Source organism: Aythya fuligula, chromosome 10 (genome assembly GCF_009819795.1).
Source record: "Aythya fuligula isolate bAytFul2 chromosome 10, bAytFul2.pri, whole genome shotgun sequence".
Classification (NCBI taxonomy): domain Eukaryota; kingdom Metazoa; phylum Chordata; class Aves; order Anseriformes; family Anatidae; genus Aythya; species Aythya fuligula.
This window is the reverse complement of record NC_045568.1, coordinates 15,486,922-15,501,651: the sequence shown is the minus strand read 5'-3', so window position 1 is coordinate 15,501,651 and position 14,730 is coordinate 15,486,922. Positions and strand designations below refer to the sequence as shown.

At 45.6% G+C, this 14,730-nt stretch overlaps 1 protein-coding gene across 11 annotated transcripts in view; it reads left to right on the top strand.

The window, feature by feature from the left end:
* MAGI1 (membrane associated guanylate kinase, WW and PDZ domain containing 1) overlaps positions 1-14,730 on the top strand; it is a 314,918-nt gene that overhangs the window by 259,554 nt on the left and 40,634 nt on the right. For all 11 annotated transcript variants that reach the window (XM_032193828.1, XM_032193824.1, XM_032193821.1 and 8 more), the window contains 2 exons: positions 1,959-2,141; positions 2,932-3,552. In XM_032193828.1, the coding sequence (XP_032049719.1) occupies positions 1,959-2,141; positions 2,932-3,552 (804 nt within the window). The remainder of the gene's footprint in view (positions 1-1,958; positions 2,142-2,931; positions 3,553-14,730) is intronic.

Here is a 14,730-nt window from a genome sequence, read left to right as displayed (position 1 = left end):
AGACTGGCAGCAAGGAAAAACACGGGAGGTCTGGGGGCAGTGCCCTGCCCACCAGGCATCTGGTGTTCGTTATCTCATCAGAGTGCCCCCAAACAGCTGGTCCTGTTTTAGGAGACATCTCCAAATGCCACATCTGCCTTTCACACTGTCAGGAAGGAGCAAGGGCTGCCCAAGCATCCGTGCATGACAAAGCAAAGGACCTGTTAGGAGCCTCACTCAGCTCTCTACCCGCTCCTGACTGCCATCCACCGAAATCTTACAGCAACACTCCAGGAAAGCGTTAGCGTGTCTCAGCACCACTCTGAGTGATGTGCCCTGATACCCACTGATGGCTCTCTCTCTTCCATTCCTTCCTCTTTCTTTCTCAGTGCTGCTCCTCCTTCTCTCGCTCCCCCTTTCACAGCAGCTCTTTCCAGCTCCCTGTCCTCCTGCCCTGTGCCCAGGGGTTTCCACCTCCCACCGGTGGCACTGCTGGTGGGGATGTGGGCACAAGAAACCCTCCCTGTGCCTCTGGCCCTGCTCTTCCAGCTGGGATTTTGTGGATGCACTCCCTTAAAACATGAGCCCTTCCCAAATGCTGTAGGTGGGACATAGCCTGTGGTGCTACCACCCGCTGTTACTACAGGGCGAGTTCACGCTGTGTTTGTAGGCAGAAGCTGGCACGCTCTGCCTGTTCTGTTCAGCTTTTGAACCAGAAATTAGCAGAGGACCAAGCCCTGCTACGTGCTGCCTCTCAGCTGTGTTGTTACCGGCGGGGCTGGGCTGCACTCAGCGATCAAGGCGCTTCTCTGCACCTTGGGGCCTGCCCACGGTGCGCGGGATTTCTGCGCTACCCTTCAAAGGCAGAAGAGTGCAAATCCTCGCACTTCCCCCTCATGAATAATCTTCAAATGAACATTTTTATCCCCCCCTCCCCAAGTCAAAGGCTTACAAGCCTCCCTCAAGGTCTGCTTTCTGAGCAGAGGCCCACGGCGGTGCCGCCGAGGTTTTTTGAGCGTGTGCCAGCCCTCCTGGCTGCACCTCACGCTGCTGCTCCCGGAGCTGTCACCAGAGGGCTTAGTGGCACAGTCGCTTCCCCTCTAAGCATTAAAAACAATTAAAAGTGCAAAGGTGTTTGGTGTTGGCTCTGTGAGGTACAGCAGCTCTGACTCCTTCTCCAAGGCTGTGCGACATGCTCGGCGAGGATGCGCGTTTGGTTTTGGAGCGCCTTGTTCTCTCTTAACCGTGCTCCCAGAGAGCTTTAGCAGCCTCCGGCACAGCCACCCCAATCCCAGGGACTCTTTGATCCGCACCTCACAACAGCAGTGCTTCATCTGCAACAGACAAGGAGCAGAAAGAAGAGTCAGACATCCAGCAGTGTCTGAAGAGCAGCAGCACCTCCCTGCCCTGGCAGCAGAGGTCGTAGGGCGACAGCAATGGTGGGGTGGGCAGGGTTGAGCAGTGTCTGGCCGCTGCTCAGAAGCTGCTTTTTGCTTGGTGGGTTGGGAGAAGGCCAAGGGGAGAGGAAAAAAATGGTACTAATCTCTGCAGAGATTCTTACTACAGATTTTTTTGTAGGGGGCAGCTGTGCTGCCCGCCTCCCATCCTTACTGGGATGGATGTCACCACATCAGGACAGAGATAAGACATGTATCTATGCCAGCATTGCCAGCTTTAATATATTCTATTCCCCCCAAAAAAGAGCTTTCCCCCCTGTGTAGCCTCAGGTCTTTGGTATGCACAAGCACAGCTAACAAAGCAGCTGGTAATAGGAGGTTTTTGCTCGTTCCTTTTACTGCATGATTGGTCCCAGGGAAACAGGTGGAGTGCAATGAGGTGCCAGGACAGCAGAGCCAAACTCGGTCCCAGCCAGGCTCACCGCTGTGTCTGTGCACTTGTTAGAACGGTGAGGGACAGAGGAAACACAGATCAAATGCTCTTGCCTGCCTGTTCATAGATTTTCCAAACTTCCTACACAGGAAAACCTTTTTTTACGAGAAACCCCTCGGAGTTGAAAGGGAAGTTCATCCACACTAAGCTAAGGAAAAGCAGCAGGGGGTTTGGCTTCACTGTCGTCGGAGGAGATGAGCCAGATGAATTTCTGCAGATCAAAAGTTTGGTGCTCGACGGCCCCGCAGCCCTGGATGGCAAAATGGAAACAGGTACTTTAAATCAAATCTCCACCACCACTTTGATTTATGTTTTTTCAGATGTTTTTATGTGCAATTCTTAACGACCTCTAGTCCTCACCTTGTTTTGGGGGAAGGGCATTCAGCTTTCCAATTAGCAAGCAAGGAAGCGGGATGCGTTGAGGGATATGCTCTAAATCTGTGGTGTTTGTGTAGGGTTGTATTACTGCACGTTGTATTTATCTGCCATGGCATGCACCCCTTCTCCCAGCTTCTCGCAGGATATGGGCAGAGGAGTGCCCACCTGCGCATCACATGCTAAAGATCCCTGTCTTGCAGCCACAGCCGTAAAGAAGTGAATCATACCTAGATGTCAGGCTAAAGTATGCTTGAGACATGCTTTTTGAGCAGTTGGTATTTGAGCCTTCTGTTACAGCTCTCATACGCTCTCAGTTTTGCTTCTATCATATGTCAGCGTAGCACAGGGTGTAACAGTGAGAGCTGGGGCTTCACAATAATTGCTAAATGGGCTATATATTGTCGCTTGAATTTATTAATTTTTGCATGAGCCAAATTCAACTTTCCATTTCAAAAACATTTATGTACTTGAAGGCTTTAGCAGTGAGTCCGTTATGTGCAGATAATTCTTACTTGCCCAAATGTGACTGCTCCTTTTCCTTGCAAAGTATTTGGGTGCTGCTCTTCACCTGAGAGTGGTACCTGTGGGTGCTGCGGATCACAGCTCGCAGGCTCCATTTCTCAGGTTCCTGCACAAACGTGAAGCAGCTGTACGCATTTGTCTATCTGTCTGTGTCCTCTGCAGGGGACGTCATAGTCAGCGTGAACGACACCTGTGTGCTGGGGCACACTCACGCTCAAGTCGTGAAAATCTTCCAGTCCATCCCCATCGGTGCCAGCGTGGACCTGGAACTGTGCCGAGGCTACCCCCTGCCTTTTGACCCTGACGACCCCAACACGAGCCTGGTGACGTCCGTGGCAATTTTGGACAAAGAGCCGATCATTGTGAACGGGCAGGAAAACTACGACTCCCCGGCTAGCCACAGCAGTAAAACAGGGAAAGTAAACGGCACAAAGGAGGCAAGGCCCAGCAGCCCGGCTGAGGTCTCCTCCAACGGACCCCACGGCTACCCCAATGACACGGTCTCTTTGGCGTCCTCGATAGCAACGCAGCCTGAACTGATAACTGTGCATATAGTGAAAGGGCCCATGGGCTTTGGCTTTACTATAGCAGACAGTCCCGGCGGGGGCGGCCAAAGAGTGAAACAAATCGTGGACAGCCCGCGGTGCCGCGGCCTGAAGGAGGGCGATCTCATAGTCGAAGTGAACAAGAAGAATGTGCAGAGCCTCACGCACAACCAGGTGGTGGATATGCTGATTGAATGTCCCAAGGGAAGCGAAGTCACGTTGCTGGTGCAGCGAGGAGGTACGTTTTTGAAACCGCTTTTTGAAATTTATCAAAAAAAGCACGTGTCACGAAAGACCTGCTCTCTTAAAACTCTCTGCTGAAATGCTTTGTGGCCTGAGGTGTAGGATCTGCTGCATGTTGGCAGTTGTTAGGTCACATAGATGGTTAAAATTATTTGGGTTTTGATGCTGCTCTGAGGGCAATGTGCATTAGTTTCTGTGCGCACTTGCACTACACACGGCGTCTGGTAGGGGGCAAGAGGGTGGTATGGCTACACCTTTACTTACATTACAAACCTCAATCTGCTCATAAAACTTTATTCATTTAAAGAATAAGGACGTTTCTTGAGCTGTTTTAAGGGATGAAAGAAGCTTGTAATATGTTCTGTGATTTGCAGTGTCTGAAGCCAGATACCTGTGGACTTTTCACTATGGAAATGATTTTTCACTGGGGTACAGTTGGGGTTGGAGGCAGAGAAGTTAAACTTCTCCAAGTTGCGAGTGATTGAAACATTTCTTCTTGCCATATTTATTTGTTGGCAACTGGGAGCTGAGCTCATTTTTGCTTGCGTTGCTGAGAGGGCACCAGCAAGTACAAAAAGAGTCCAAAATAAGAGTCCTGGTACAAAAATGCCAGGCGTGGGCATGCAGGGTAACCTGCTAGTGGGATCCGGCCGTCTGCAGGATCACTCTGCCACTGACAGAGTAAGGGTAAAGCAGCACACCCCACCTCACGTAGTATGCTTATAATTGGCAGATTAAATTTACAGGGAGAAGGAGTGTGGAGCTTGCAGGGGACGTCCAGGTCAGCTGCCCAGCACAAAACCGAGACCAGAGGGGTCAGCTCTCCCCTGTGCCTCTGCTCTCTGCTGTGAGGAGGGATCAGCCTGATGCTGGCCCTGTGGCCCTGACGGGGGCAAAGCCACGGCCCCACTGTGCTCCCTGTCCCATACAGTGCTTTCCACAGACAATGTGGGCACACTGCAGGGACAGAGGTAAGCTGTGAGGCAGGTGCTGAACACAGCCCCAGGCAGCCCTGGGGGGAGTGTTGGGTATGAAAACACTTCTCTAAAACCCTCCCAAAGTGTTTAGGTTGTAGTCAGTTGGCAACCAAGGCCAGTCCATTTAATAGAGGCATGCTGCTTTCTGAATTTGCACCTCTGGTTTGTTTTTGAAGTCCTTTCAAGGAATGGAGGGCACCGACTCTGCAATTAATAGCAATCCCGGAGAAAGCAGTGCCTTTCATATACTCCTTCCTTTGCAAGTGCCTACTGTATTTTTGTATTTTGGTAGTAAATTAAAAAGTACAGAATAGAATATATTAAGAGTTCTGCAATTTTCGAGGTGTGGATTCCTTAGAGACTTTCAATACCAGATAGGTTTAAAAAATGGACCGCAGTCTCATGATTAATATATGTATTTTGGAAAAAATATGGTTGGAAGAAAGATAGCAGCTATTATTAATCCTCCTTGAGAGCACATATATATCTGGTACCACCATACATTAATTATTTGAATTGTGGCTGACATTTAATAATTCTCCTTGTGCCTTGAAGGCATAATGAAAAGGTTTGATGAGGAAATAAAAGCAGAGTTTTAATAGGATAGTAAATAGTTCCCTGGTAATCTTGCTGAATCTCATATATTTTTTATTGAATTGAGACACTAAACACATGTTGAACATTCACTGTCCCCTTCCCACATAGGTGCCGTATCAATCTCCTTGAGCTTGCTCTCCCCCTTCCTCAAGGTCCTGACATTTCTCTCTTGGTGCAGAGCACTTGCAGCTCCAAATTTCATGCTCTCATGATACAGGACTCTGAAACCATGGTGGCCCTGGATCCAGTTAGTTGTTGAAATGCGGTTTTCTCCCTCCCCAGAAGAAAACTGGACTGAAGGGCATGGAGGTTGTGGCACCAAAGCCCAGCAGAATACACTCAGCAGTAGCAGCCCACCATCAGAACCAGTCGGGTTTGTTAAAAGCTCGAGATGGAGGTGGCTAAAACATACTCAATGCTCAGTGCTGCTGCACTTGGGTCCTCTCTCCAGAAATTTTGCCTTGTGTTACCTCTGCCAAGTCTTTTCGCAGAAGTACCATCCCCAGACAACGTGCTGCTGTTTGTTGTGATCCAGATACAGAAATGTTGTTGGCTCCTGTGCCTGATTCAGGGCTCCTGAAGCTGTTCTTTAGCTTCAGTCAGTTGTCCTTTCCTCCTCCTCCCTCTGGTGTCCAGTGAAGAAAGTGCTCAGATGCTGCCAGGCATCCTTGCATTAGCCTAGCATTTGCATGCAGCAAGGCTGTGCACGAAGCATCCCTGTAACACTACGTCTGGTGCTCAGAGCCGACGAAAGGATTTGTCAGAAGTGATTACTAATCAGGCAGAAAAATATCAGCAAAAGACGGGTAATATACAGCAAAAGCTCTGCCTGCTCCAAGCTGCTCATGCGCTCCCTACAACAAGGTTTAATTGTTAAAATGCAAACCCGCAGCCGCCGAGAGCAGCCTGGGAAATATTTCCTGTAATATTTCCTGCCTTGGGGGAGCGGGCGAGTCCTGCAGGTGCTCCGAGGGAGGAACACAGGGATGGCTTCAGGGAGGATGGAGCTGCAGTGCCCCCTCTGCATGCTCAGCTGCTCACGTGGCATCTGAAAATCATTTGAGGGACTCGTCTGAGATTTGGGGGGGGATAAGTAAATTAAGAGAGGGATGATGTCATGTCATTTTTTTGCTTTTGAGAGGCCCCATGGAAGACTTGCCTTACCTATGTTCTGTTTTCAGTTTATTTTCCCCTTTCTCCTCCCTTCCCTAGGGCGTGATTATATTCTTGCTAGTGTTTTCCTATTTCATCCCTACACAGTGCTGGAAAAAACTCCATAAGTCTATCTCACAGTCTGGACATCAACATTTGAGGGGTTGAAGAAGGGTGAACTCAGAGCAGAGGCAGGGGCAGGGTGGCCGATTGGGCTGTACCTGAGAGCAGATTGAAAATCTGCCTTTGCTTAGCAAAATGAAGGGACAGAGGGGGGAAAATTATTGTCTGTAGCTATTATGCAGGAGAGATAGAAGATTCTTAAACCAAAGAGATCTTAGCTGAGGAGCAAATGGGTATTGTTTGGCCATGAGTAATTTAAAGTGGTAATAAGAAGAAAGTGCCAACCCATCAGAGACTGCAAGTCCGACCGGAGGAGGCAGGAAGCCTTTGCTGGCTGAAGGTGAAGCTCAGCAGGTTTGAAGGGGTTACGACACGGTGTTTGCACCGGAGGAAGAGATGCTTGACAGCACAGGAGGGCCATTCAAGGCCTGAATACATAAAGCTGCCAGCGCTATTGGTTACAAAATGCAGAATTAAGGAGATGTTTTTGTCCCTGCGATGCACAGTGCCACTGCACATCTCATTTATTTTGAAGAATTATTGTTAACACGGCCACAAAAGGCACATCTTTATTTTGAGTATTTGTAACTGAAAAAGGTTATTTAAACATTGAACCTACCAAGTAAACAAAGTACTTTTCCCCCCCAAAAAGGGAATGTTTGCCACTTGAAATCCATTTTTCATTGAAATCTTGTCAACGCAGAGTAATTGACTGAAATCAGCAATTCTCAAATACCTCACCATTCTGCATAGACTCCATTTATAATAAAAGCAACATTTTGTCAGAATAATTTCCCTGCTTCCCAAGTGACTTCTGTTCCAGGGAGCTGTCTGTGCTAGAACAGGTAGGGAGCTGTTTCAGAAGTTATTCTGCAAAAACTACTGGGCTGTATTTATCTGGGTCGATAAGAAATAACAGTTGTTTCAGTGAAAGTAGCTGCATGTTTTACTTATGTATTTTGCAAATAACCTCAGGTTAAAGAGGGGTTTTGGTGTTTTTTTGTTGTTTTGTTTTGTTTTGTTTCAATTTTAGGTTAGTCTTCAGTACAAATCATCCAACAATACTGTGACTGCTTCGGGTTGGGTTACAAGACTTAGGCTGAGCAGTTTGCATGCAGGTTTGACTGGACAGTTTCCTCTCCAAGCATTCACAGTTGGTGCTCGCTGGCATCTTTATTGACCAGAAGGCTGAAAGTAGCATAAACCTTGAGCCTGATCTGTGTAATCCCCTCAAAGGTGTGTTCCCACTTCACTGGAGATCAAAGTAAAAGCATGCAGTTGAGATGTCACTCACATGTCACGTGCAGATCAGTGCAGTTTCCCTAGTGCCAAATTCAAATTAAAGCAGGGAACGGAAATCAGTCTTTGGAGACATAAATGGTACAGATGTTGGAGTTTCAGAACCATGTGTGTTTTGTGGGAAGGGGAGACTGAGCAGCATCGACCTGTGTAAATGCCATCAGTGGGCACCTGAGTGCTAACCTCCATGTAAAAGCAGTCAGTGATGAAATCTCAATTTCGGGTTCAATTAAATGGAAGATGGTTGTGGGGAGAGATGAGGCAGAAAGGAGTGGGGAGGCCTGCGCTGGATAACCCTGCTAGTTTGCTCCTTGACTCAGCCTTAAGAATGTCCTTGCGATACATATAACTACAGGAGAGGTTTGTAGCAACGGAACGAAATTACAGAGCTTGAAAGCAATAAACCTATTAAGTCTGCTTAGCTATATGAAGCCTCCCTTGCTGTTCCAGAGATACTCTTGGCGTGTGAGGCTAATTAACCTCCACCACTTCCCATGGAGAGGAGTTAACTCCTTCCTCTTGTGCCAAAAATGAGTGCTGGACTCAACTGCTCTGGACTCGAAGGGTCTTTCAGTAGCCTAAAATGGAAGGACTTTTTTTTTTTTCTCTCCCTATTTATCTTGTGTTTAGGCCCTTGAAATGTAATATAATAATATAAAGATTTTCATCTTTTTCATTGTGCTGCTGGCTACAGCTTCAAGTTCCCCCCAGCCAGGGCAGAGAGAGTTAGAAGATCCTTTAGACACGGTGGGAAAGCTTTACAAACAATATATCGTAACAACTTATAATTGCACGCACATTATAACAGCGTGATTGAAATCAGATTGCTCTTTGAGATCTGGAGTGTCAAGCTGCAATGCTTGGGTGTAAGTTACAGCGACACTGAGCACAAGAACCCAAACCAAGTGAGATCCATTACCACTGCTGGGTTCAGAGGACATCTCCTCCCTTTTTTCTTCCCCCACCACAAACCCCTATCTGTCTGAATTTTATAAGTGAAAATGTTGTCTTTGTCCTTGTTTATTGAGATCCCTCTACACCCACAGAAAGGGAACTTCACCTTCCTGTCCCTACCAAAAGTGTTGGAAAGCAATCATTGAGTGGTAAGAGCCAAAAAAAAAAAAAAAGTCTAATCTCACAGTGTTGGAATTAGAGCTCCTTTTCAGTTGCTATCCCTAATGATGCAAAACCATGGTAATTAGAGTTGCAATCAGCTATTCAGTAGAGGCTTGAACTCTTTTGAACAAGCCACTCACTTCTGTTTGCCCTTTAGGCTTGCAGTGAAGAGCGAGCTGAAAGTCATGCCACTCCTGCATCTAGCTGCCAGAAAATCTCAAACTGCCTTAGCAGCTGCTGAAGGAGAGGAAAAGTGAGTCCAAACTGCTTTTAGGACAAAATCACAACCTGGGAATTGGATGACCGTTGCCACAGAGCGTGTTAGCCTGTGCCAAAGCTTCTGGAAAGGGAAGAAAAGTTCAGGGTTTCCAGCAGTGTTTTCAGTTCTCAGCACAGAGGGAGCAGAGCATTATACTGGGGTCTTTGTCCCACGCTTGGATCCGCAGGCACCCCCATGAAAATCCACCTCTCTGAGCTCGGAGCTGCCAGTAAGGATCATCCTGCAGCCCTCCCTGGCGGTGGGTTTCTCGTTCTACCCCTTAGCCCACCACATTGTGGTATCTTCCCTCACCAGAAGCAGGAGCAGACCTAACTCCTCTCTGCCATACGGTGTGCTCAACTCACCTCTACGCTTCTGAAAACCCCATTTCAAGTCTTCTCAATTCTTTCTTGCCTCAGCCTCCTTCCCTTCTGTCAACCACCACCAGCTCCCAGTGCTCCCAGTGCCTTCTGCTCAGGTGTCTCTGATCACGCCTGTTGGCTCTCAGCAGTTTGTCACTCTGTGCAGGTTATTTTGACACGCACACTGTAAAATGCCTGATACTGTAGTGCTACTAACACCATCCAGAAGTAACAGGTGGGGATGTATTTTTTTTTTGATAGCTCACAGGTGCACGTATTTATTTAGTAAATTATGTTAAAAATGAGAATTGCAGCATGTTTAAAGAAATATATGTACATATGCCAAGATTTATTTTTCTATTTTTTTTTCCTTTTTGTAATGTCAGGGCCATTGCTTTATGACTCCAGACTTAGTATTTCCTGATTTAATTGGGAACTTACTTGGCATTTAAAAATCTGCTATCGATCACTTTCCGTTGTTTAATTTTGTTACTATTTCCTTTAAATAGATTTGCCTTTGTGGAAGGAAATCAGATAAGTAAAGTTTTTAAGTTTGTCTACAGAATGCATAAAAAATGAAATATTTTTTAAACAGTTTGCTATGTTATCTTTCTGTTTTCAAAAAATAGATAATCCTAGAACAAACACATTGTGTAAACACTACATCAGGTTTAATATAATTTCCACACAAGCTGCCTAGTTTCCATGAGTTGCGGTGCAGGAGAGGAGCTGAGCTTGGAGAACCTTTAACTGGGAGTAGATGCATCTTTTTTTCCAAGCTACTGAGTCAGTCTTAGCTGTTCTCTTCTCTCTGTTTAACAGAATTATATTCAAACAAGGCCAAAAAAAAAAAAGCTGATGAGACTTTAAAACAAGTTTAAAGCAAGTTTTGATGTCACATTTACCATTCTCTTACAGTCTTATTCTGATTAGGGACCAGTATATCAAGGAGCAGGTACAAAAATCAGTTCAAGTCAAGAAAAGATGAAATAAAGGAAACGTTACACATTCTGGTATTTTTAATAATAAGTTTGAAGTTCATAGCCCTTATTAGGATTGCTTATATGCATGCATTTCGATGCACTGTGCAAGTTAATTTTCCTCTGAACAGCTCTGGAGCATTAGATGTGCCTTTTTGGGGCAATGCAGCGTATTGTTATGCAGCACTATACACTGATCACTGGTAATTGGTTTTGTAAAGCAAGCTAGCAGGAACTTGTTTTTCTTTGTGATAAAAATAAGCCAAACTTTACATTTAAAATCAGGTCGTCTTATAAATAATGTAATATTTGGGGATTATGCAGTGTTTTTTCTCCTTCAAAGTGCTTTACAGGTGTTAATCTTAGTGACATTAACCGTTTGGGTTTGATGATCTGAATTTGCAAGGCTTGGGACAACTGTGTTTACCAAAACCATGAAGTTTTGGTGTCACTGAAGTTCATGGCAAGGCCCCCATTAGACTCCAGGAGGCAGTAGGGTTTCAGCAAGGTCTTGAATGCCTACAAATGCCTGTAGCCACAAAGGATAATTGTTGGTAGCTTGTCGAGGCACCTTAGAGTTCGATGTGCGTTACTAATGTTCATACAAACAGTGCATTTGCAGGAACTAATTAATTAGCCTTACCAGGTCATGCTGGAGTTTCTCAGTGCAAGGCATCCAGTTGAAATAGGAAGAGACAAATTCAAATATCAACCTCAGTAAGCCCAAGCACTTCATTTAAGGCCCCAAAATTCCAGATACAAAAAATACTAAGTATTATTCTGTCTTTTTATCCCAAGCCTCTAGTATTCGTATTAATTGCCTTTTCAAAACCCCAAAGGTTAAGAAACTTCAAACAATGCAGATCTTCCCTATGAGCACCTGACTCCAAAAACCAACAGCTTTATCACAGAGTCACAGAATTGTCTAGGTTGCAAAAGACCACCGAGATCACCTAGTCCAACCTCTGACCTAACGCTAACAGTCCCCACTAAACCATATCCCTAAGCTCTACATCTAAACGTCTTTTAAAGACCTCCAGGGATGGTGACTCCACCACTTCCCTGGGCAGCCTGTTCCAATGCCTCACAACCCTTTCGGTAAAGAAGTTTTTCCTAATATCCAACCTAAAACTCCCCTGGCACAACTTAAGCCCATTCCCCCTCGTCCTGTCACCAGGCACGTGGGAGAACAGGCCAACCCCCACCTCGCTACAGCCTCCTTTAAGGTACCTGTAGAGAGCAATAAGGTCGCCCCTGAGCCTCCTCTTCTCCAGGCTGAACAAGCCCAGCTCCCTCAGCCGCTCCTCGTAGGGCTTGTTCTCCAGACCCCTCACCAGCTTCGTTGTCCTATATTATATTGCAATTTTGATAACGAAGGAAAATTGGCATTGCTGGAATGTGGACATTTTCATTGCCTGCAGAATTTCCAGCTCTTGCTGGTGTGGGGCATGCAAAGTGCTGACTCTGATCTGTAGGACGTTGGAGGCACAAGTGTTTTCCCCTCAGCCACCCTTCATTAACTCCGTTTGCACTGATGCTCTTCTAGAAATGAGTAAGCAAATGGAGAGATGCAGGAAATCTGCTTTTTGGGTCAGTGTTAGTTTTGCATCAGTCGCCCTGCATTTCTGTGGCAGCACGGCCTTTCTGTGCCGCATCTCGTGTCCCCCAGACGTGTGTCACCGAGCTCCAGAGTCGCCGGGAAGGGCAGAAGAGCACCGAGCAGTTGCTGATTCATTGCGTGGCATTTTGTAACACGCTTTGCCTTAATTTTAAGGGCTGAGATAATTTCCTAAAGTTTGGAGCCATTTCATGAAGTGTGCCTGGAGGCCAGGAGGAAACCTGTACTTTGATTATTAAGGAGATGAGCAATTAACATATTTGGATTAACAACATCATTTCAGGTTCGCGTAATGTTGCACGCTGACAACATGATAGCGGCACTGTGCACGTTATACACTTGGCTGCCTTTCTGTGGCACTGGATCTGCTTTAAAATCAGGAAGGAAACCAAAGCAATCGCTGAATGCCGGGAGAAAAAAATGTCTGAAATCTCATCGGGATGTTTTATTGCATGAACCACCTTATCTTTCAGAAAGCAGCTCGTTCTTAGATGAGAACAAAACTGGAGGTTGCTTAGCAAATGGAAGGCACGAGCTCTGAAATGCTTCCCAAAGCCTTTTGTTCTCCCCAGCTTGAGGTTTTGAAAGTTGTAGGGGTTTTTTCGCCTTATGTTTTGATTTGGTTTTGGTACTAAATACTGAAGCGGTAGAAGTGGAGCAACTCAAATCCACGCAGCGTTGTTTTCTATCAAATGCGATGTGCTATAACACAAGGTGGCACAGCAGAACCTAGTACTAGGCATTAGATAAGGCAGATTTAACTAGAGATGGGCCTCCCACATCTTCATCAGGATTTGCACAGCGGGAAATGGAGCAGACTTGGAGCTGTGCAGCTCAGAGGGTTTTATTCCGCCCAGTTTTTCCTCCTACCCGTTCGTGCTGCCTGTGTGGCATTTGGGTGTGAGTGTACTTGTAAATAAGGAGTTTTTATCAGCCACCCTGCAGGTGGGTGCGGTGGCTGCTGCCCTGATTTGGCAGTATAATAACCAGTCATAACAGAATTAATGAGCTATCAGAAATCCAAGAAAGGGCTTTGTTTATCACTGTAATTAACTACATTGGGAGAGTCATTAAAAGCAATAGCAGGTAGGCAAAACTGAGGAAGAAAGATAGTGTTATAATGTACTAGCGGATGGTTTTGTTCTGAGACAGCTTGTTTTTAAATATATATCCTTGTGTTTCTAAGTCTTTTCTGAATTTAATTGTGGATTTTTATTATTTCTTTTTCCCTACCCAGCATCAGGATTTCCTTTTTCTTCCTTTCTGTGTTTTTTTTCCTTGATCAGGTGTGATGGTGGTAGTAATTAGGACTGTACCAGCCTTACGCCCCTCTTAAAGCAGTGCCTTTTGTGTTGTCAGGAGCCTGCAGCGTGCCATGTCTTGGACTGGGGGAGCTGGCAGGCAGGTAGACCAGAGGAACTGGGTGGAGGAGGCTGAATTTCAGGGCACTGGAGCAGCTGGTAAAGGATACTGGGGACACAGGGAGGTGATGTTGGGAGGGATGTGGCAGGCGGATACGGGTCCCCAGAAGTTTTGACTCCATCTTTATCCTCAAGGGTTAGTTTCTGAGATACACAGCTACATACATAGAAGTATACTGAGTTACTGACTTATTTTTATAGAAAAGTGTATTTTAAATCAATAAAGTCATGGCAAATCTGTTGTCCTCTAGTAAAAATTCTGTCTTGGTGTGCAGTTTTTGCATGTGCACACCCCAGGACAGAATCTGGCTGAGCATTCTGTGAATATTAGCATATTACTAAGGGATGTTACTTATTAATAGCAACAGCAAACTAATGCCAGGAGGGCCCTATTTGCAGGCATCCCCTTTGTACGAGCTGCTGACCAAATATGAAATACGAGAACCTGCCATAAACCAAACAGGTTTGAGCATGTGGATTTACACCTTGTAACCGTGCTGCAATAAGTCTGAAGACAAATGCCCTCGGGAGGTAGCTCTGGATGTGACAGCAGCAAAATAAGCTTTTTCCTCTAGGAGTGTGCTCCGTGCTAAGCTCGGGGAGGCACATGAGGTGGTCTTCCAAGTGTCACCTCCCCTTGATGCCTGCATGGCCATGCTCTGGGGCAGTCAGCTGAGGAGATGGCATTTGGGACTGAGCCTTTCCAAGCTAGAAATTGAACCCTTGGTTTATTTTGCTTAACTTCAGGAAGTAAAGGATGCAAGTCGTAGGTTTTGTGGGCTTGTGCTAAAGGGTAAGTAGCTTCATGCATAGCCACTTATAGTAAATGGAAATACGTATAAATTTATATTATGTACACGTGTAAATTTATATTATGTACACATGCACATATATATAAAGGACATGAAGGTTTCTAAGTACTTTACAGTTTTGGTGTTCACCTTCTCAAATTCCTGAGGTTTAAGAAATTTAATGTGTGTGTACGTATTTGTTTAAATATTAACAGAGATTTTCATTTAAGCAAATGACTTCAACCGCTCAAGCTTTAGGAAAAACTCTTCATTTAATGAGCTTCATAAATAAAATTCTAACAACTGCTGACATGCTTCCAGCCATTGGCTGGATGGGTAATGGTTGCACTAATTCTCAATCACTTTATTATCTTACTGTCTTGGCTTTACCGTATGTATCTTACTACATAGTTAAATTTATATTTTCCTAGTAATTAAATAGCGTTTTATTGGGCTATATCTTCTTTACCACTTCTGC